General features: G+C 45.5%; 2 protein-coding genes across 3 annotated transcripts in view; one reads left to right on the top strand and one right to left on the bottom strand.

Moving 5' to 3' along the window:
* SLC13A4 (solute carrier family 13 member 4) overlaps positions 1-15,189 on the top strand; it is a 38,121-nt gene extending 22,932 nt beyond the window's left edge. The window contains exons 8-16 of one of the 2 annotated variants that reach the window (XM_081038686.1): positions 616-803; positions 3,273-3,392; positions 4,510-4,611; positions 5,840-5,941; positions 6,734-6,831; positions 7,029-7,159; positions 10,352-10,513; positions 11,696-11,833; positions 13,987-15,189. In XM_081038686.1, the coding sequence (XP_080894812.1) occupies positions 616-803; positions 3,273-3,392; positions 4,510-4,611; positions 5,840-5,941; positions 6,734-6,831; positions 7,029-7,159; positions 10,352-10,513; positions 11,696-11,833; positions 13,987-14,124 (1,179 nt within the window). In that variant the 3' untranslated portion in view covers positions 14,125-15,189. The remainder of the gene's footprint in view (positions 1-615; positions 804-3,272; positions 3,393-4,509; positions 4,612-5,839; positions 5,942-6,733; positions 6,832-7,028; positions 7,160-10,351; positions 10,514-11,695; positions 11,834-13,986) is intronic. The other variant, XM_081038687.1, reaches the window with a different exon arrangement.
* A 2,367-nt stretch (positions 15,190-17,556) lies between these two features.
* NUP205 (nucleoporin 205) overlaps positions 17,557-22,815 on the bottom strand; it is a 79,022-nt gene continuing 73,763 nt past the window's right edge. Inside the window, exons 43-44 of the mRNA XM_081038684.1 lie at positions 21,278-21,331; positions 17,557-20,359 (exon numbers count right to left, since the gene is read on the bottom strand). Coding sequence (XP_080894810.1) covers positions 20,285-20,359; positions 21,278-21,331 — 129 coding nt within the window. The 3' untranslated portion in view covers positions 17,557-20,284. The remainder of the gene's footprint in view (positions 20,360-21,277; positions 21,332-22,815) is intronic.

The following is a 22,815-nucleotide window of genomic DNA, read 5'->3' as shown; positions in this document are numbered from 1 at the left end:
TGAGGCTTATAGGCAAGGAGGTGGGGGAATGTGGGGAGGAAACACCAACAGGCAAAAAGGAGAAATGAGTGATGAAGGAAGGGAGGAGAGCGTCACGTACTTTAACCCTCTGCCCAAAGAAAGCTGGATTCCTTCTGTCATCCAAGGCTTATTATTTTTTTTTTTAGTCATCGCCCAATCAGGATTGTCCTTCTAACTCCACATTAGAACAACCATCTTCTATTTGTTATTCAGACACAAAGTGGAGAACAACCACTTTTACTGGAGTTCAAGGAAAAGACAGAACATGCTGTTAGTAACAACATTAACAGCCACAAAAATAATAGCTTACCATTCATTAAATGCCAGGAAGTATTCTAAGTGCTACATATGTATACTTGTATATATTACTGCATCTACTCTTCACAACAATCTGGCAGAGAAAATAGGATTATCCCCATTTTACAGAAGACACTGCAATTCGGAGGGGCCGCCCATGTTGGGAAATGGTAGAACTGGCATTGGGATTTGTCTCTCTGACACCCTTTCCCCTGCACCCTGGTGCCCGTTTTTCACGCTTTATGTGCTGGACAACCCGAGCTGGGTTGGAGAGACCCGGTGATTTTCCTTTGGTAGGAAAAGCCACCATCAGTCCTGAGCCCCGGCGCCAGGACGCAGGGAGTCAACAGGAAGTACAAGTCCCAGCACGACCAAATGATTTGCAAGGGCCTCTCTCTGAGCATATCCTACGCGGCGACCATCGGGGGCCTGACCACCATCATTGGCACCTCCACCAGCCTCATCTTCTTGGAGCACTTCAACAAGTAAGTCATTCACTCGGTCAACACATGCTTACGAACCATCCACTCCATGTCAGGCACGGGACTGAGTGCTAAGGATACAGCAGAAAATGGGGCCAGGACAGCTTTTGTACCGAGAGGGAAAAGAGACAATCAGCTCATTGCAGTTGAATGTGACGTGTCTGGCAGGATTCTGCTGAGAGAGCCCCCCTGGGGGAGGTCACTCAGTCTCAATGCCTCCCCAAAGAGGCAATAAGGGAAGTAGGCCTGAAGTATGAGTGGGAGTAAACTAGTTGCAGGGAGATTTTCCAGACAAAGAAAACAGTGTGTCAGAGGGTTCAGAGCAAGAGAGCAGAGCACATGAGAGAAAATGAAAGAGGACAAAAGGGGGCCTGGGAGGTGGACAAGAGATCACGACAGGCCTCTTAGACCCTCTAAGGAACTTGTACTTCATCCCAAAGGCCGTGAGGAACCTTTGAAGAAGTTTAGGCAGGAAGGGAGATGATCGGATTTATAGTTTTGACAACTCATTTTGGATTCTAGAAATGCAGAATGGACTGGAGAAAGCAGGCAGCAGGAAGACAATTTAGGCCGCTGGTGCACATGCCCAGGAGAGAGCTGACGGTGGCCTGCAGGGAAGTGGAAGTGGGGAGGAGAAATGGTCCAACTTGAGAGATATTAAGAGGTAGACTCGACAGGCCTTGGAAGGACTAGAAAGAAGGTAAAGCCAAATCTAACTGTCAGCTTGTGGCTTCTGCAGCCGGGGAAACAGTTGCCCTGGACCTAAATGAGGGGACCGATGAGGAAATGATGACGTAGAGATTGCGATGTCCCGTTAAGACACAGAGATCTGAACCTCAAGAGAAATTTTAGGCAAAAGGCATAGATGTGGATAGATTTGCAGTAGCCTGCAGAGCTGTCTTCATGGACATGCAATGTGTGTGGTCACCCAGGGCCACCAAGCTTGCCTAATGCTCTGCTGTCACCAACCTGAAATTCTTAAGAATTTTTGAACAAGAGGCCCCACATTTGCACGGGGCCCCACAAATGAGATGGTAGTCGGTTCTTGTCGTATGCATATAAACGGAAGTCATAAGAGTGAAGGGGATTCCTCGGGACAACACACAGAGGAAGTAGAACAGGGGGCATACGTATTAAGTCCAGGCATTTAAAGCAGACTACAAAAGAGAGAATAAAACAGGAAAGACAGGAAAGAGAAAAATCTAGTGTCATTCTACCCAAGGGAAGAAAGAGATTCGAGGAGGAAGGAGTGGTCCGGAGTGTTTAAAGTTGCTTGAATGATCAAGCAAAATAAGGACAAAACTGTATCCATTCGATTTAGTGACATGGCGGTTACAGGTGACCTAGGCAAGAGCAGTTTGGTTTAGTGATGGGAAAGAAGCCAAATTTCAGTGAGTTGAAGAGTAAGACGGAGGTGAGGAAATGGAGAGTTGGCTGTGAAGGGAGGAGAGATATGGGGTGGTAATAAAGGGAGATAATAAAGAGAGAGTCAAGTAGGGGTTTTAAGATGGAGGTCATTTAGATGCTGATAGGGACGATCCAGATGAGGGATCATTAAAGATTTGGGAGAGGGGGATGACTGAGAGAGTGATGTCACTGAGAAAACAAGAAGGAATGGGATCCAGAGCAGAGGGAAGAAATTAAGCATGGACAAGAGGAGAAACACAGCTTTCGTTTTAGTGGGAAACAGAAAAAGGAAAGAAAAACGGAGGAGGAAGGAGGGAGAAGTAAGGACATGGAAGTTTAAGACGCAATTCCCCAGGGTCTGAGCTTCATGGACTCAGAAGGGCCCAAGGGCAAAGGAACACAGGCATTATCTAGACTATAGCCATGGTTTACACAGGGTGCAGCCTTGCTCCCCAGGACACCCGCCCTGGGCTGGGGGCCACAGCTCTGCCTGAAGCTGAATGAGGACTCCTCTGGGCAACCTCCCTAGCACCCTACGACTAGGGTGCAGATAAAAGACCTGGAGAGTCCAAGTCTTGGTTTTCCTATGCGCCCAGTTAACACCTGGAACCTTCATGAGATTCTAGAGGCTGAAGTTTTCTGGAACTGATGCCCCATGTCCCCCAAAGCCCACATTCCTTCAGGGACTTTATAAACAACGTACACCAGACTGCCCTTTCATTCTCTGCTGTCTTGAAAACCAGATGCGTACACTTATCAAAATCTTTATGGAAATTAAGAGCAAACAACTCCTGAGTGATTCTCCTGCGTGCAAAGGATATACACTTCCGTGAGATCAATTCTGGTTGCTAGGTGCCTTTTTCAGCTTACTTCATAATTCCGGGCTGGGCTCTGTACGGTGGCAACTGTCAAATAAGTGAGCACTAGATACATGTTTTACCATATTGTTATTATCTCTACGTTAGCTCGGCTATGTCTTTTTAAGGAGCATTTAGCTTATCACGTCCAAAATTGCACATGGAAATCCACCTTTTCTAATCCCTGACCTGGTTCTTCCCCCTCCAGCCAGTATCCAGCCGCAGACGTGGTCAACTTTGGCACCTGGTTCCTGTTCAGCTTTCCCATCTCCCTCATCATGCTGGTGGTCAGCTGGTTTTGGATGCACTGGTTGTTTCTGGGCTGCAAGTGAGTCCCAGGGCCCTACCAGCAAGGCAGACGCTCTCCTGTCCAGCCAAGGTCACAGCACAAGCCCTGGAGGGGGCCGCTCGGGGGGAGCTGCTGAGTAAACACAGAGCATACCCCTGGGACTGGAGGGCGAGTCAGGCATTGTCTGTCATAGATGCTCTGACCACACATGAGCTCTGCATTTCATTATCAGCTCTGCAACGAAATGCTCTTAATTCCCACCACTGGCTAGACGAACCGTCCGATTTATAGTCTGAACTGAAGAGTGCTCCGTGTAGTTTCTTTGCTCTCAAATCATATAGAGTAATTTCAATTAACTTCTAAAAAAATATGATTCCAAGTAGGAGTTGCTTTGGGCTTAATTTTATAGACCCGAGTGATTTATACTCAGAAGTTGTGTAGAATGTGCTCATTCGCCTCAACATGACAAGTTGGACGTTCCTCTTGCAATGTTATTTCTAACATTAATCTACTTAGCAAACCTTTTCTTCACAACCAGTAATCTACTCCAAATTGGATGCACTTCAAGCACATAATGGGAAGATATATATAAAGCTTTGCTGTTAGTCCATAGAACCCGATACCCCCATTGGTCAACGAATGTTCTCTGAGCTGACATTATTATTATTCAGAGACTGTTGTCAAATCAATGAGGGCTGAATATTTCTATACCTCCAGTGTTGCAAATAGAAAACCAACACACACTTTCACCCTACGTAAGCCTTGCCTCTAGACAGATAAACAGAGACCACACACACGTGTGTACAACACACAAATGTGTAAACATCTACACACATATGCCACATCAGTCTCAATTATGTAAAGTCAAGTATGTAGAAACAACGCCACATAAATACACCTGCACAAATCCACAAGACATCGCTTCACACTGATACACCAGGTGCATGACCCAAAAGTCTCGGGGAGAAGGCTGATGAGAGGCTATGTAACTTGGCAAATAAAGGTCGTATGACAGCTGGGGTTGGAGGGCCAGGGTGCTAAGTTGAAAGGAGAAAAGCCATCAGAGCAAGCCAGTAGTTTAGCATGTGCTTAATACTTGACCTCTGGGCCTCAGAAGTGTGTTTCCTTCATTCTTTCGCACATTCTCCCTTCTCAGTTTTAAAGAGACGTGCTCTCTGAGCAAGAAGAATAAGACCAAACGGGAAGAGTTGTCAGAGAAGAGGATCCGAGAGGAATACGAAAAGCTGGGAGCCATTACGTAAGAATCAGCCACTTGCCTTCTCTCCTTCTCCAGGAGAAAAAGCAAGCACAGAAGCACCTTGCTCTTGACGGTCCCTTGAGCTGGGGGAATTGTCCACAACCCTGAACCCGAGCGTTTAGAGATGCTAATGAATGCCAGAGTCTGGCTGCGATTCCAGGTGGTCACCCTTCCCCTTCACCATATTGAGTCCAAGGTATAACCGGGAGGGCTAAGAAGAACTCAAGACAGCACAGCCACCCTGCTGGCTGAAGTCTCTCAAGTCAGGATTTCCCACGTTGCTCAGAACGGGCCACCGCAGGTCCAGGGGCCCCTTGTAGAGACCTGGGCACTTTGTACTATATTTGTACTATATTTAGAGCATCGGGCAGCATCAAATACAGACTTGAAGACATAGGGTCTGCGAGTTCACGCACCAACTCGCAGCCATTTCTATCAGCTTTCCCACCCAACGTCCTATTTTGTGCTCTTTCTCCTTTTATGGCAATTGGCATCTACAGCTTTGGGTGAAAGGATTCACGTTTAAGCTGTAGTCTTTTAAACTTTAATTTATAAAAGGAATATATGTTTATTGTAGAACTTAGAAAATGCAGGAAAATATACAGTAAAAATTGACTTGTATTCCTAGCATCCCAGCGTTAACTGTTAACAACTGTTACCGTGTATTTTTCCTTCCAGGCCTTTCTGGTGCAAAATTATACGTATTTTTGGTAAAATTCAATCCACACTGAACAGTTTCAGACCTTGCCTTTTCTCTCTTAGCATTAGTTATGTTCCCAGCTCATTAACTCGGCTGTTAGATTATTAGGTGCATCTCATTTTAACACATGCCGAAATGTGTTCAATGTCATGGGATATCACTGGATATGTAGGTTGTTTCCATTTCTTTTAATATTTCATTTTTTAATAGATAGTTTCTGTATGCGTTACTGGTCATTTGCTTAGATTAAAGGACCAAATTTAAGGCTTCTGAGATATATCATCAAATTGCCTCAAGAAAGTTGTAGCAATTTCTACTCCCACCAGCACTTTTTGAGGGGCCCATTTCACTGCATTCTGCTTGCAGGCTGTATTTTAACTTTTTTATAAAATGTGTGATGTTGTGTTCTCTTTCCCTTCCCACCTACATTTCTCTAGTAAACATGGCTAACATTTTCTGGCACGATAGTGAAAAAGCTAACAGAAATTTTCCAGTTCCTGGAGCTGGTCTTTCTGTTTTATTTTATAGCTACCCTGAAATGGTGACTGGATTTTTCTTCATCCTGATGACCGTGCTGTGGTTCACTCGGGAGCCTGGCTTTGTTCCCGGCTGGGATTCTTTCTTTGAAAAGTAAGTGATACTGTTTTCTCCTTAAGAACAACCCCCTCACGTAAACTCTTCTGCACTTTCCAATGGCATCCCCTGCTCGATTCTCAGGGACAGACATGGAGCCAGGAAAACACTTTGTTCCCATGAAAGTCCCCTCTTTTTAGGGAAGCTGCAGTGTGCAGTCAGGAAGAAAATGGTCAGGAAGAGTCCGAGTCAGGGGGTGGGATCCAGGGCTGCCACTTACCCCACTCTGTCACTGTGGTCTTGTTACTTAAGTTCCTGGAACCCTCAGCCATGTCATGGTTATGAGAATTAACAGAGCATATGTCCATAAAGTAAAATACCAACTGTGAAGAGTTGCGGCCAGTGGGTGGCTGAGGTGTGGGGGGAGACGCAAACATGGGCTCCGGTCCCTGCATCTTCCCCGGAGGGTCATGGCCACAGCCCTCCAACTCGCCCAGCACAGCTTCTCATTTGAGAAAAGACACACGTGGAGGTGTGAGCCTCGCAGGAAAGAGGGCCCATCCTTTTCTGTTCTCTTTCCTCAACGCAACTCCTTATCACTCCTTCTAGGCCTCGCCCCAATCCAAGGGCCTATACATTCACACCAGGTCATCCACCCTAGCCAGGCCCTGCCTCCATAAAACAACCACTACCCATTAAACCCACCGCTGGATAGGATGGCAAAACTGGCAAGGGAGGTTGCCGTGGCCTCTGGTCTAAAAAGAGGCCTTGTGTTCAGATGATCCCGAGACGTCGTGTTACCCCAGGGTCCCTGAGCCTCCTCCTCCAGCCTGTTTGTCTCTTTGCTAGGAAAGGTTACCGTACCGACGCCACCGTCTCCGTCTTCCTTGGTTTCCTCCTCTTCCTGATCCCAGCGAAGAAGCCTTGCTTTGGGAAAAAGAAGGATGGTGAGAGGAGTTCAAGGGGAGAAGTTGGGGCTGGCTCCAGTCAAATTACACCCAAGTGAGCATTTTCAGGAGGAGCCTGACCAAGGCTCAAAATAGCAGAGTGGCCTCCCAGATCAGCCGGTTCCTCAGTTGGGCCCCTATCTCCACAAATCACTCCCATTATGGCTCACCTGGCCCTCCCTCCCTGTCTACCTGAGATCCAGGGGAGGACAAGGAGCCCTCGCTGGGGATGGAGCCCATCATCACGTGGAAGGACTTCCAGAAGACCATGCCCTGGGAGATTGTCATTCTGGTGGGAGGAGGCTACGCGCTGGCTTCTGGCAGCAAGGTAACCCTTGAATTCTGTTCTCATTGGCTCAGGTATTTTCCCAGCTACTTTACCTAACAGAGTCATTATGGTTCTGGGTGGGAAGATTCAAAGGAGCTGAGGGAGAGGTGAATGTTCACCCAACTCCCTGGGAAGGGAAGCAGTACCGCCAGGAACAGGTACCCTGCCCTCTCTGAGCTTCTAAGGGAACAGTTACAGGTCAGCTGGGCCACAAAGCAGGGCACAAGGGCATTCATACCTCCTTCACGGGCCCACACTGCCACAGGAAGGTTTATTAGATCTGTAGCCATCTTTTTCCACAGATTTGAGAACGGCGATAGATATGCCTATAAAGGCCCAGAGACGCCCCAAAGGACACACAGCAAATTGTCCCTCAGTCAGTCCATGTGCATATACTGAGCCCTTTCGGAGAATCTATGCTCAAGCTGATATAAATGGTCCCTGATTGGGAGGATTTGGGATGCGCTCTTTTAAAGGGAGCTGATGGGAAATAGTTGAATTTCCTGAAATGCCAGCCCTTCCTGCAATAGAAAACGATCCTAGGAACAAATCAGGTTAGGGTTCACTCTGTTTCTCCCTCCACTCTCTGTACACATTAAGCCATTCTAACCTGGGCTCCCTTTTGCCCACCCATTCACTGTGGGAGAATGCTCTCTGCATCACTAACAACGTCACAGAGCCCTACACTTGGAAGGAACCTTGGAGAACAGGGTCCCATCTTCTACCCAGTAAGAGCTCCCTCCGTGTCACCCTGGGCTTGAACACCTCCAGTGACAGGCCACTCCCTGAGCAAGGGACAAAAAATAGTTGTTCTCTACTTTCAGCTCAGGTCTTTTCTTCTGTATGTCTCCCACTGACAGTGCTAACTCTATTCTCTGGAAAATTCTCCAAGGTAATAAATACTGACACAATAAAAAGTCATTAATTCCCTTAGATCATCTTTTTTCCCAACAAAAACTCCTTAGTGCCTGTAACTGTTCCTCATAGAAGTAGTGCCCCCTTACCAGGCAGGCTAGTTCTTTCCTCAGGACTCACTAGTTTGCTCTGGGCCTTATTCGAACACGGTCCGGAGGCGGTCAGAGCAGAGCAGTTATATCATCCAAGCCCCATCTCTCACGTCTGATCCAAGCACCATCCTGTATTTTTACGGAAGCTTTTACAAGGCTTTACTGGCTCTCATATCAATACGGATATCGCAATTGCAGTCAATGAAAACCCCTCATTCTTTTCATTGTTAGCCATTGTTAAGCCTCAAGTCCTTCATCCAATCTTGTATACAGGCTTTCAATATTTCTAATTCCAAGTTCAGGATATCATATTTAACTTTATTGAATTTCAGTTATTAGTTTTGGCCTCGAAGCCTAGCCTGGCAAGATCTTTTTCTTTTCAACCAAAATTGTGCACCTATGACAGATAGTATAGCTGACATTTCTGTAAAACCCTGACTCTACTCGTTCTAATAATACAATTCAGGTACAATGTATGTGATTCCTATTGAGTTTGAAATAATTTCAGTCTTGACAGTAGTGAGGAAAAGCCAACATACAATGTTTTCATACCAAGAGTTGAAGAAGTTAAGACTTCCTCTGTTGTGTGTTTTCCTAACTTTGCAGTCTAATTTATCAGTTTATCTCAAATTATAGTATACAATAGTTCTGGAGTAACAATAATTGCCATTCGATTATTTCACTTTACTTACAAGTGCTATTTGGGTAACATGATAAATCAAACTCCGTTTCTCGATAAAATGTAGTGTTTCCACTCAGCTAACTGGTTTCCCTCCCATCTTTGTCTGCTGAGCAAGGTTTAATGTGTTACAAGAAATAACAATTACAGAGTTCCCACAGGCCTCTAAGCTCTGCACCAACCATTACGTGATGTAGTCGCCACATACTGGATTTGCGACTCTCAGTCAGTTGAGAAAAAACAGGAAGTGCTCCAAGGTAAAAATGGCTACAGAGAATTCTGAAGTCATTGGTCCTCAGTGTCTATGAGCTTGCCAGGAGGTGACCAGGGTGCTGTGGAGATCAAGTGAGCTTTTGGTGAAGTTGCAGGAGAAAAAGTAGCCACTGCCAATGCAGCGAGGTTGTCTTTAATAGTAAAACACGAGTAGGGCTTACAGCTTGAGGAATCATAAAATGCCACACCTTGCTGTCTGCCCTACTCCCCATTTCTGGATTGCATTTGCAGTCTCCAGGGTAAGTAGGAAAAAATCACAGCACGTCAACCATAGATGGGAGAGGAACAGGGAGGGAGGGAGGTAGATTTCATAGGCAACCTGGGATTTTTTAGTACAAAAACTAAATGGTGACCTTAATTTGGGGGGGAGCAGGGGGAGAGCCCTCACCATTGGCAGATGAACGGCTTCCAAACGAACGAATTTTTTCAAGTGGGAATATTCATGTATTGGATATGTAGCAATGTTGCTGGTGGAAACGGTTCAAGAGTGGCACCATGCGTCATATCCTGTGTTGTCAAAGCACTGGCACATCGCAGAGCCTGATGTCAGCCACCAGGGAACTTGCACCTACAAGGGGCTGCGTTGGCGCTGAGTGACTGTGCTCACAGGCCTGCATGGAGATAGACTTGGACTCCCCTCGCCTCCATTACTCATACAGAACGTCTTACATCCGGCCCCGCCCGCTGCAAAACACAGGAAAGGTTACTACTCTCCATAGATGTGGACAGTTATTTTCCCTTTCTCGGGAGTGATAAAAGAAATCGATTTCAAAGGCAGAATTAAGGATTGCACTTGGCGGTCTGTTGATCGGCTGCCTAGAGGGAGAGTGTCAGAGGCTGGAGAAAGAGTAATGAGGTGGCAGTTGAAGAGCTGATTGCCCCAAGATCTCCAACGCCTGCCGAAGCCAACATGGCCTCACAGCAAAGCCCTACAAAGGACATGGCAGTTAGGGTGGGTGGCTCTCCACTCCCCGTGACAGCGACGGACCAGGGAACCCTAAGACCGAATGCTGTACTATCATAAAAAAAGAATTTTCGGGGCTAGAAAAATGATCAAGTCACAAAATCAAGATGGCTGCTGGGTCCGGTCTGCCTGGAACTAGGGAGGCAAATTAGAGGACTCCTGCCTGGTGGTTCCTCCCAGCCTCCCCGTGTTCCCGACCGCCTGGACTCTAAGCTCCAGTGAAATGTGTTTTCCCCGCTTTCTCTGACTGTCCCCGTGTCGGCCTGCAGAGCTCCGGCCTCTCCACGTGGATCGGGCACCAGATGCTGACCCTCAGCAGCCTCCCGCCGTGGGCTATCACCCTGCTGGCATGCATCCTCGTGTCCATTGTCACAGAGTTTGTGAGCAACCCCGCCACCATCACCATCTTCCTGCCCATCCTGTGCAGCCTGGTGAGTACACAGGGTTCCCAGATGGGCTTCCCCGGGGGCCGCTGCCATGGCGGTACTCTCCTCTCTGGTCATTTTCACTGATTGGTATCCATACCATGGTTTAGAAAAAATTAGCTTTTTCAAATAACAATTGACAGTAGAGAAATTAATACACCATAGCAAGGGTTCTAGAAAACCTTTTCCAAAAGACTAGGATTTGTTTAGGGGCAGCCCTGAATGGAAACAAGATTGAACACAATAACCTTAAAACTCTAGGATTCCAATTCCCCACCACCATCATCCACGTTTCTCTCCTGAGATAAGACCTAATACCAGGAGCCAAAGTAACTACAGAAAATGGAGGCAAAATGCCCCCAGAAGTACTCTCGGCTGCAAGGCCAAGACCACAGCTCTAACTGCCATCACTTCCACCCAATTTCAGTGTCCAGAAGGTTCTGAGATTGGGGAGTAAGGCCAGCCTCTTACCACGACCTCAGAACAATGTTCTTAGTGGGACAAGGAAGGGGCAGCAGCCAGATCTCAGCCTGGCTCAGCAGCCCCTAAGGTACTGCCCCACACACCAGGTGTATCCCGAGATGGAACCTGTGAGGTCAGGCTCCTCCCCATCTCCAAGGAAACGGTACCCTCCTGCTTCCTAACCCTGGATGCCCCCGCCCCTCGCTTTGCTCCTTCGGAAGCCTCCGTCCAGCCCCTCTCCCACCTCGTGTGTGTGACAGGGGCGAGAGTGTGCCCTTAGCTAAAACTCAGCCACACTGAGGGCCAGCCCAGGGGTTCAATCCATGGAAAGCAAGCGTCTCACCTAGAGAAAAGCCCCTTAATTCTGCACCCCAAGGGTGAGGGATCGATCTCTACTTCAACCAAAGCAGCTTTTTCGTGAGATTTGTGCTTGAAGACAGACTTTCTCAGCTGAAGAAGAAAATGTAAAAGCCACTTCCTTAGACCATCACCCCCAGGAGTACCCCAGAGCCCGTTTGCACAGGCAGTAAGCAGCACGCGCACCTTCGGCTTGGCCAGCACAGTGTGCCCTTGAGGCTAGTGATTTCACGAGCCCTGGCACAAGGTGTCCGGCCAAGGCCAGCCAACAGGAAGCCACCATTTAAAGCACACTGGTGACGCTGCGCACAGGAAATGCAAGTCTAACGTCAGCGCTCGTGTTTCTGTGCGTTCTCGCTCTCGTTCTAGTCGGAAACGCTGCACATCAACCCACTCTACACCCTCATCCCGGTCACCATGTGCATCTCCTTTGCGGTGATGCTGCCTGTGGGCAACCCCCCCAACGCCATCGTCTTCAGCTACGGCCACTGCCAGATCAAAGACATGGTGAGTCCTGGGTGCCCTCCCTGCCAGGCCCGGCTGCCGGGCTGCCTGGCTCCACAGCCGCCTCCTAAAGCTGGTTCTTGTGCAGCAGTTGTCCCTGCACTGTCAGCACGCAGTCTGGTGTGGTGGGAAGAGTGGACCTAGGGAAAACGTTCGGGGTTGGTCCCCAAGGACCAAGAACAGTAATAATGTGCCCCGCCACCCATCTGGGAGAAAGTAGGGATGTGGAACAGGGACGGGACGTGGGCCAGTTCCAGAGGGCATGAGCCTGCAGTCTTTGCTTCACTTTCTTCATCGGACCAGTGGGGATAGTCATTCAAAAAGCTGCTGGTTTGTTCCTAGAAGGTGAAGTATGAGAAACTGTATGAACCTAAGGTAAAAGGTTATTTCGAGAGAAGAGGATCCTTCTGTGGAACTCTCCCCCAAGCAAGAAACCCTGAAGCAACAATGGCAAAATGAAGCATCCACACTCATTTCTTAGTTTTCAGCTGGGCTCACCAAAGGCGGCTTTGCGGAGACATCTTGCTGCTGATTCTCAGGCGGGGCATACGCATATTGCACTCCTGTGTGTATACTCACTGCTACGCTTCTTAATTCCCAGGGTTGATGGGGGCTGGGGCAAGGATGGAAAAACTAATCCAAATTCCTGGGGCCTGACTGTCTGAAACAGGGCCCATTCACCCTTGCTGAGAGTCTCAAAAATTTTTTCACTAGAGTCCAAACTCATTCTCAGCAGCCCTGTAAGTATCACATGGAGAAAAGGAAGAGCGAGCTACCAGCTGGTGGCAGATATTCAGATCCTTTCTAGCTTCAAACTACTCACCTAGGTCACCTGTAATTCTTCAGAGAAGGGAGGTCATAACCACCCCTCCCCCCCCATCTTATTGAACTACCGGTCTCTCACACTGAGCTCTGCCCCAGTTCAATTCTTCTGTCCCCTGCCCTCACCCACCGCTTCCTCTGCCATGCGTCCCCACCATTTTACCCTGGAATGAAATGACCAGAGGCAGTAATTTTCAAAGGCACCAGATGACAAGAAGTGAGCCAGGCCTGGGTTCTATTCCCAGTTTCAGCACTGACTCGAGACTTCAGTTTCCTTACCTGCTAAACAAGGAGGTTCAGATAAGATGCTCTACCGGGTCCCTTTCAGCTCTAATCCACCTCAATCTAGCTCCTGTAGAGCCTGCCCCTTGCCTGCTAGGAAACATGGGCAGTTTTCCACTCCCAAACGGCCCCGGGGGCCAGGATGACTAATGTCTCCAGGGCTTAGGCCACAAAGCAGAGAGAGGACTCATCTAATTATTTGCTTGGAACAGTTTCGTAGCCTTCATTTTTCCTTTGCAACTTTCCCAACTTAATGCCAGCGAGTGGACTTGTGGTGGCCACACGCTGTGTGCTTGGTTACACCCTGGTAGGATGCCAGCTACCCTTACTGTACACTTTCCCATCTGGCCCTGGCTCTGCCATCCGTCATCCCCGCTCACCTATGAGCATCAGTGCTGTGGCAGAAATGGAAGGGGCCAGACTCATTAAGGTGCCATTCCCTCAGAAGCAGCAAAGCTAGCAAGCCTGTGTCACATTCCCCTGGAAGGGCTACGCAGAGGCAGCCAAACTATTTCCCCAGGTGAACCCAAGATATACAACTTCCATGACTGTTCTTTGAAAGAAAAAAAAAAGGTTAACAGTGGCAAAGGCTTCATAGAATATAGCCTCTCCTATGAAACCCCATACGTGTCAGCACACTGAGGGCTCTGAGAAGTTCCTGCCCCACAGAGACAGGGGCAACTGGGTTTAATGCTGTCAGGAAAAACATGTAGCTGCAGGACCCTTTTTAGCATAACTCTTAACGTTCAAATCTCTGGCGTTGTGAGTACATACCTTCTTGGCCTCCACTTGCCATTGAGTGCAACAGGAAAGAGGATTTTAATGGCACTCTCCCAGCCCCAAGTCCTCCCTGCCTTTCCCATCCTTCCAGTCCTGTCCCACCTTATGGGGCAATACTAAAGCACCCAGGCAGTGACTGGAACTAATCAGGGCCAAGTGGATGGGCTGTGATCAGGTCAGGGTGTGGCGGGAGGTGGGGCATCGACGGGGAGCACTCAGGATCTGTCTACTGCCCACACCCAGTGACTAGGCTGCTCTGGTTTGTCCTGCAGGTGAAAGCTGGCCTAGGGGTCAATATCATTGGCCTGGTCATCGTGATGGTGGCCATCAATACATGGGGTGTTAGCCTCTTCCACCTGGACACTTTCCCAGCCTGGGCTGAGGTCAGTAACATCACCGATCAGGCCTAATACCGCTGGGCAAATGGCCCGGCCAGAGGAGCTGTCGGCACCCAGCAGAACCTGACCAACAGGCCGAGGAAACCACCAGGAGCACACAGCCCTGACCAGAACATTCCGCCATCTACCACCTCAAGTGAGCTGCAGGAAGCCTCCAACCACCAAACACACAAGCTTGGATGTCAGTGTCTTCTTCTCTGCCCTCCTTCCTTAGCACCAGAGCTCGAGAAAACCTCACCCCTTCTGACTTCCTTGTATCCAGGCCCTCCAATCCTTTCTGAAGACAGGAAGAGAAGCGAGCCTTAGTTGCCCCTCAAAAGGCTAAGCCTCACAAACAAGCCTTACTAGGTTTGATGTCATTCTCATTTTTTTAATCCCTTTTTAGGAGTTAAAGGAGAAATCCAAATCATCTTATCTATGCAAAGTGACAGCGAAACCAGTGACATCTCCTCTTCTGGAGGAAAATCTCACCCAGAACTTGAGACCTGACATAATTAGCTGCTTTCCCTTAAGCGTTTCTATCCTAAGTTCTCTCCACAAAAAAGCAAGTCTTTGTGGCAGTCAGTACTCTTTTAGCACACTCCGATTCCCTTTTAAGCATCTCTCTTCAGTGGCTTCTCTTTACCTTGGCACCACATTCCTGTAAAGAAACAGTGTTCCCCTTTCGCAAAAAGCTGATGCTGTTCTCGCTGTCAAGGGAAGAGGAAGTAGAGAAAGAAGACACACCGATTAGTATCTCTCTCCACTCATCACTACCCATCAATGTCATCGTGTTGGGTCAGTGCCGAGAGAGAGAAAATTGTCATATCCGTCTTATGAAGGAGGCCCAAACTCTAACTAAGACCACAGCACTACTAATGGTATTTGACTGGCTTTCTTCTGGGTGGAAGGAATGGTCTGTTCCGGAGAAGACAGACACGTACAGAAAGGTCCAAACACATCAGTCACTTGCTACAAGTAGATGAGCTCTTTCAGGGGAGAGGAGATGTCTTATGTCTCAAACGTCCCCAGCAACTTATACACTATAGTAAACTGTAACTGCTCAATAAATGTTCTCCTTGGGAAAAATCACTTTGGAAATCAAGGCCACCTTCTTCCTCCTGCAAACCATGCCATTTTCTCCATGACAGCCACCCCTGCTGTATGACGGGATAGCTCTCACATCCTCCGGTTTCCTGGTATGACATATGTCTGATTTCCACCACTAGTTACTTGCTTATGGCAAAAGGAGTACCCCATAATTATTACATTGTTTTAATTGATTTTAAGTTACTACTGTTAGTATGTGCTGTTTACGCACAATAATTTATCAATGAAGTCACGCCCTTGGTTTATCAAGGATCTGTGAATTGTAAAATTTCTTTTGTGCCAATCAATACTTGCATGCTCTGATCACAGCATGTGACTGACCAGGTTTAACCAGGAATATTACAGCTTCTGTCCTGTCCATTAGCTGAGGCCAAATTATTTGACCACTTACAAAAGTGACGACCTAATGAACACAAATAAAATACCGGTACTAGGTACACTACAGCTGGTTTGACCGAGCCAGCATCTCAACAGTTGTTTTGCTTTAAAATGTTCAGAAGAGTCAGGGTGTTTGCTGCTATTGTCAGCCTAGCCAAGTCGTCGAATGGCTGACCCATCACAGAACTGAGACATTCAGCCCCTAAGTCAGACAGTAAGACAAAGGCATAGATAACCGATAAGATTCCAGGAGTATAAATAACTGAAAAGAGAAAGAAAAGGTCACTTAGAATTAAGTGGACTTAGAAGTACTGGCCGCTATTCAGCTATTCGAGAACCTGACTCATTCCTACGAGGAAAGCAGTGCAACTCTCCATGGCAGCTGCTGCCAGGGGCTCCCAGGGGCGAAAGCACTGGACTAGCCAATCTAGAAAGAGTGCTCATTCAGCCTGGTCTGACCGTTCTAAAGAATAGCACTGTTCTCTCCCCAACCAGAGATTGAAGGCAAACAAGACTGCTCATTTTCCAGAGACAGGAAATGTCAGATATGACTAACAATTCCTTGTCATCTAAAACTACGCCGTGTTGGACAATATCTAACAGCTCTCCTTAGTCTTGTGTCTTGCAAATACCTTATAATTTGATTTTTAGCTTCTATCACAACACGACATGGACGGAAAGGCTGTATGTGACCATCTTATACCAGCTCACTTGACAGATGACAAAACTAAGAAACAAAGACACTATCTTGCATCTTATTCTCAAGTCAGTTATGTATCACATGTGCTTAGTCCCAGTTGCCTTGGAAATTCCCCTAAGTCTCCCACAAAGTCCGTGGTATACAATCCTTTACATTAGCATTTACATGGCACACAGACTCGCGTGCCAGCTTTAAATAAATAAAAAAATAGCTACTTTCCGCCCCAATGTCAGACTAAGTCCCTGTTTCTTCACTGGCACCACATAAGGTGGGTGGCTTCACAGTTAGGGCTCATGTTTGACAAAGTAAACACTAGAACCACTCTCAGTATTGCAAGTTGTTCAAACCATTACAACCCACAGTGGACGGAGACCCCCGAGTTCACGGGTCGCTCACTCTGGGGCTGCCCTCACCAAACGGACACCAAGCACAACTGCCCGCACTATTTACATGGCACCTTTTCCTTGCCCCAGTCCTGTGCGATTGCACCTTTCCTAAGCTCTCAGCACAGAGGCAATGGTTCAGGCAGGCCCAGGACTCGGGGCTTGCAGTGCTCCACCCCCGTCCCCTTTCCACAAAACCTCACTGTCTGTTCTCTGTTCCCCAGTGCCTTTCAAGACATGCCATCCATTAGGTCTGCAGTACATGAATCAATATGATACACCCAGATTAGGAAAGATATAAACTGAACATTTGAAAATCTGAGTGTCTCAAAATATTTTCCCTTCACCACCCTGTTCCATTCTACAAGGCCCTAATAGTCAGGAGGGAAAAAAGAACTCATTCATCGTGCAAAGTCCAAGATGGCAAGTTTAAGAAAAGCCTCATTTGCTCCAGGACAGTATACAGTGGTCCTTCAGGAGGAGTAACAGAAAAAGCATTAAAATGCAGAGACCTCAGCAGAAAAACAAACACTGCATCATGTCCAGGGAGCGAGCTGCTTAGAGGAAATGAGAACATTATGCATGTTATATATAAGTTCTAGGAACCCATATGCACAGACAACTAGAAAAACCACACACTGTCACTTTCTCTATAGTCACACAAATGAAAACTGTGTGAATGAGTTAGGAAAAAAATGAAATAAAGTTGTTCCTTTAAATCTGAAGCAGGTAACCGCTTAACGGCATAAAACACAAAGTCAGAAGGAAAGACATCAACTGGTAACTAAAATACATAAAGTAACATAAACTACAGCCCCTTTTGATGATTTTAAATAAGGTGGTTTTGGTTGTTTCTCCTTGTTTGAGAGGGTCATAGTTTAAGGATAAGCTTTTCAAGTTCAATGTGTTTATTAGGTTTCCAACATCAATCCTGAAGTCTTATTTTTCACATATGAATAACCTTCAGCAGTATTTTGAGTAACCTTCCTTTTATTCAAGTATGGCGGTAAGTTTTCTTAAATCACATCAACAGAAGTTTTCAAACATTTTTTAAAAGAAAGGTATGTCTTGCGGTGATTCTTCCCATCCCTCCATTGGTTTGTGAGGGAAGGGTCCCTACGAAACTCACAGGGAAAGTAACTTTCAGTGGCATGATCACAATCGCTGCAACCCCCATCCACAACTACCCCCTAAAACTGCTGGTTCTGAGTTCCTCCTGTAGCTCAGCGAAGGTCTTGCCTGAGAACTCCAAGCCCCTTATCACTGCTGCAAAAACCTAAAACGAGTGACCGGTGCCCACTAAGTCAGGTAACGGTGTACCAGGCGAAGGTGACCGAGAACGGATTGGATGGCTCCTCTCATGATTCGAGAGTGAGGTTAAATGTCACTCCTGAGGGAACCCTCAGGCCACATGAACTTTGTTTACAATGTATGATACAGAAAGACCTGATCTCCTAACACCTAAGTGACCTTCTTCCCCCAAGGAGCCACACTGGGAGACCACACACCAATAACAATGCTACCATGACAATAACAAAGCATACCTAAGCTTGTAGCATTCTGAACACCCTCAAGGGGGGTAAACCTTTATCCTTCAGGGTGGTATCCTTCAGTTGCTAACAATTCAGTCATTTAAGATCAAATCTCGTGAGCCAGGTGGTATGATCAAAGTAGACACAGTAGATTTTCATCAACAACCAAGACAGTGCCCATAGAATAATTACACATTTTGCAAGGTTCACAAACTGGTTCCAAAAGTGACTGCAGAGAAACGCAAGTATTCTCACCAGAAGCAGCATGTTTGGACTAAGATCTACCATTTATTGGGCAAATTTGCAAAGCACTGTGCAACACATCACATACATTATGTCAATTATTTCTCACGGGAGCCCTATGAGGTAGGTATTGCGTCCAGCTTAGACAATAAAGCAGTTTCAGAAAAATACGCCGTGTGCCTATGATCACACCGCTAGGGAGACGCCAAACCGTAACATGATGCTAAGTTGTCCCACACACCAGGATGAACTGACGGGGACAAAACTTCTCTCCATGTGTGAGAGATCCACGCTTTCAAAGAGAAGCAGAATCACTTCATTATATAATCACACATAGTATCAGTGTCATCGCTGTCTGAAAAAAGGTGTCTCTAAATAATTCTTCCAGTTTACTGATTCTGCTCAAGTCTTCAGAAATGGCATTCTCAGTGAAGCTGCCCAAGCTCTCTGAAACAAAACATGCAATGAAATGGGACTTCCCCGATAATTAGTGCAAATTACACTTTGGAAACTAGTTTACAGCTATACCTTGCAGAGATACATCCAATAACATTAGGTTCAAGGATATCACTATAACAGCAGAAGACAGGAAACATCAGGAACTCATTAAGTAAATTACGGTGTATTCATTCAGTAGAATCTTATGCAGCCAAAAAAGGAAAGTTTCCTTGCTCCTTACATACCTTTTTCCATTTAAAAAAAAAAAAAAAAAAGGCTGGGGCAAACTCTGTATAATTTGTTATCGTTTGTGTAAAGACGCCTTGCACATGTTTGTTTAGGCACAGAATCTTTCTCAAAAGTCTATGGTAAACTGCTGACAGTGCCTGCTTCCAGAAAGATGTACTCAGAGCTAGGGGTAGGAGAGGCCCTTTGTTCTAAATCACTTTTGTATCTTGACCCATGGGACAAGTGATATATTCAAACATTTTTGTTTAATTTTAGAAAATGGAATACTGATTATACATTTGACAAATTACAGCGGTAATTTCTAATTGCAGAAGAAAAACAAAATGTTTTCTTTGGAGAACCCCTATAAAGTTATAAGGTACATTTTTTCAACATAAAAAGGCATAAAATTTCATTTATAGACAATTTGTCATTTACCCATCATGTGATGTCAAATGTACCTGTAACCCCTTAAAATAAGTATGATTCTTTTCAGGTAAAGCCACATCGAATACTACATCATTAAGGAAACACAAGCATACTAGACTCTGAATTCTACAATTCAGAGTCAAAGGCCATTATTTTACATATTTAATTCTCCAGCTCCTGACGGGGTTCTCAGAATACAGTTTCTCAGTTAATAAGTAGCAAATTGATTTGCTGTTTAAACTGGCAACTATGGAGTTATACATGTCAGTTATACTGACAACAGTATAAAATAAAAGGATAATTCACCAAAAACTGGCTTCTAGATTTCAATTTTAATTACCTTGAAACAACATAATTTAGTACCAAATGTTTAAACACCCATTATAATTGCTAAACTGAAATTATTTATATCTGATCAGCTATACAAAACTCATCGATTTGTCTTTTGAAAAAAGGCAGCAGAAATCCCAAAGAATAAGGGAGAGACGGCTAATTAAAGGTCATGTTTACTAATCTAGCACCATAATTCCAGTCTTAGGACCTCTCAAGCGGCTGGAAGGAGGAAGGGAGGAGGAGAGGATGTTAGAAAAGTCAGGATAGTTCTTGACTTGTGGCCCCATTTGCGCTCTAAGGCAACGCAGGGTCTGAGACTGGAAAGAAACACAAAAGCTTTTGGTTTGGATGGTAAAGGAGGCCCTCGAGAAGAGCAGACTCAGTGTACGGGCATCCTGGAGGAAGTGCTGGAGGTGGCCTCATGAACTAGGGGGTTTCTTCTTCGCATCCAAATCCTTTTTAATGTCTTCAAGTTTTTTAGCCAGGTTTGGTATCTTTAAAGAGAAAAGAGATTATTATCATTTTGCATCTAACGAATCAATATTCTTTTACTTCTCTTCCTCCAAAGATAAATGGTGGTTGTACAAGTTTTTATTTTCCTCTGCAAGAGACCTGCTAAATAGTGGCGTTTCTTAGCCTCGTAACTGTGTTAAGAAGGATCTCAGAAGTTGTAAGTTAAATGCTGCCTCCCTGAAAGCAAGACCCCGACTACGACTTTTTTACACACCCACTTAGCCCCTCGATTCAGTGCCACGCAGAAGTTATACATATAAACAATAAATGGGATATAAGTTAACAAAGCCTAGGAAACCATATGTGAATCAAGTGAAGGTTGACAGTGGGAATTCCCTTTGTCACAGTAAAAGCTTTACTACAAAAGTTAGCATCATGTTTCCCGTTCTTGTCTCTTTAAAACAAGCATTACCTTTCCAGAATCCCATTGATGGTTTTCAGTTTTCTCATCTCTAAAGTGAGGCTAATGCAACTCCCACTTCACAAAACTGTCTTCCTGGAATGTGCTAGACCACCCACAAAATTCTCTGTCACCTCTACTAAAGGGTAGGAGGACTGAAAAGGTTACCCAGTTAATCTTTAAATTCTCACTTGTCACATGATTTGCCACAGAATTGTAAGAATCTAACAGTACAACTCTGGGCTAACACAGCCCAGGATCACCATACGACCATCTAAAGTGGTGGGATTTTGCCCTCTTGTGGTGATATGAAGGACAGATGCTTCTGTCACGTCCAGTACTTTTTTTCAAACAATGGAAAATGTCTCTACAAAATTCAGTCCTTTTCCCTCAGATCTATGGACCCTTTCTAAGCTGGAAGGCACACCTTACTTCAACAAAGACCAGTCACTACAATCAGTTACTTGGAATCGTGGAGGATGTGGATATGGTCACTTACGTCATAATTCTGAGCCAGATACATTCCAACCAGGTTGCCAAAAGTAAATCCAAGCTGAAAGAATAGAACAGGAAGAGTTATACTGAGTTCTGTGCCATCTGACACCAAACCAGACCACACAGATAATGTTCTCCTAAGGAGCTCGGGATAGTTAGAAGACCGCAGGGTTCCAGTCTAGGGCTGGACAGTGCACAGTGTGAAATTCACATCTTGCTTCTATAAAATAAATAGAAATATCCCCCCCAAAAGGTTAACGAGAATACAAAAAAATAAAATAAATGGTAGCTCTGAACAAATCTACCCTAAATTATCCTTGTCTCCTCACAACCCCCATAAATACTTGACTGTACGTTCTAGAAACCCAAACCAAACTTCTGATTTTTACTGTTTCAAGCTGCAATTATTTTTCTTTTTTTGGTTATGAGCATTGTTCTTCCTTGTAACATCAAATAAAAAGATTCAATTTTAAAGTGTTCAGTTAAATCACAGGATCTTAGACAATGAAGGAACTTTCACAGTTCCATCTCTTCACAGTTCAAAAACATGAGACCCAGGACAGTGAAGTGACTTGTCAGGGTCATTCACAACGAGGAACACAGAGCAAATCAGATACAGATACACGCTCAAAAATTAAAATCTATGATGACAAAAGAAGAGGAAATTATGACAAGCACCCAGAGAGCATATGGCTTGGCACTCTGCCACGGGTGGAGTCTAACGAGCAAGACACAGGTCCCCTCACCAGCTCTTACTCAGTGATAAGAGGCACACATTTTAGAGAACTATAAATGTTCATCCCACTGGTGACTATTCTCCCAAACAAAACCGTTGCACGAAAATTTAAAGCACTCCTTTCACACCAAGAGAGCTAATACTCATTAAGCTTCGCATTTTAATGGGGATCCCTGGGATTAAAATTCCCTGGGATTTTCTTCCCCAATAATTAATGATCTCCAACTGGACACCTCATTTCTAATTTAATAAATTCAACCTGGCGTATGATTTTTTTCATCATTTTCTTTAATCAGTGTTTTGCCTCTTCAACACACAGCACAGGTTGACATAGAAACACAAAGTGTGGCCGTCATACGCCTTGTCTTCCTGTTGGATATGCATATGGGGAATAGAACACAGCTCGGCCTTTCCTAAGCTTTAAGCTTATGAAGCTTTAAACACCAAAAGCACAATTTAAATTGGTTTGTTGCTAAAAATTAAAAAGCATAAAAGAGGCTGTCCAATCTCTAATCATAGACCACTTTCTGATCATTTGATTAATCAGATACATCTTGTGAAATAGTATTTTTATACTATTCAAAGTGGCACTAGGAAGCAAAATGACTTTTTTTTCACTCCTATAGGTTGAAACCAGGTAGACAGAGGTTTTCCAAGTCCAGAAGGGGTATTAAGTTTGCTTAAAAGAAATCAACTGAGAATTGTTAGCTCTAACACTAAAAAAACCCCAAAAAACATGGTGTTGAAAAATTTCAAGAAAAATAAACTAGAGTTTTGAGTCTGCCATTATCTAACTGGGTATCTAC

This window comes from Rhinolophus hipposideros (assembly GCF_964194185.1).
Source record: "Rhinolophus hipposideros genome assembly, chromosome: 25".
Lineage (NCBI taxonomy): Eukaryota > Metazoa > Chordata > Mammalia > Chiroptera > Rhinolophidae > Rhinolophus > Rhinolophus hipposideros.
The sequence above is the reverse complement of the archived record's forward strand: the minus strand, read 5'-3'. Positions and strand labels throughout refer to the sequence as shown.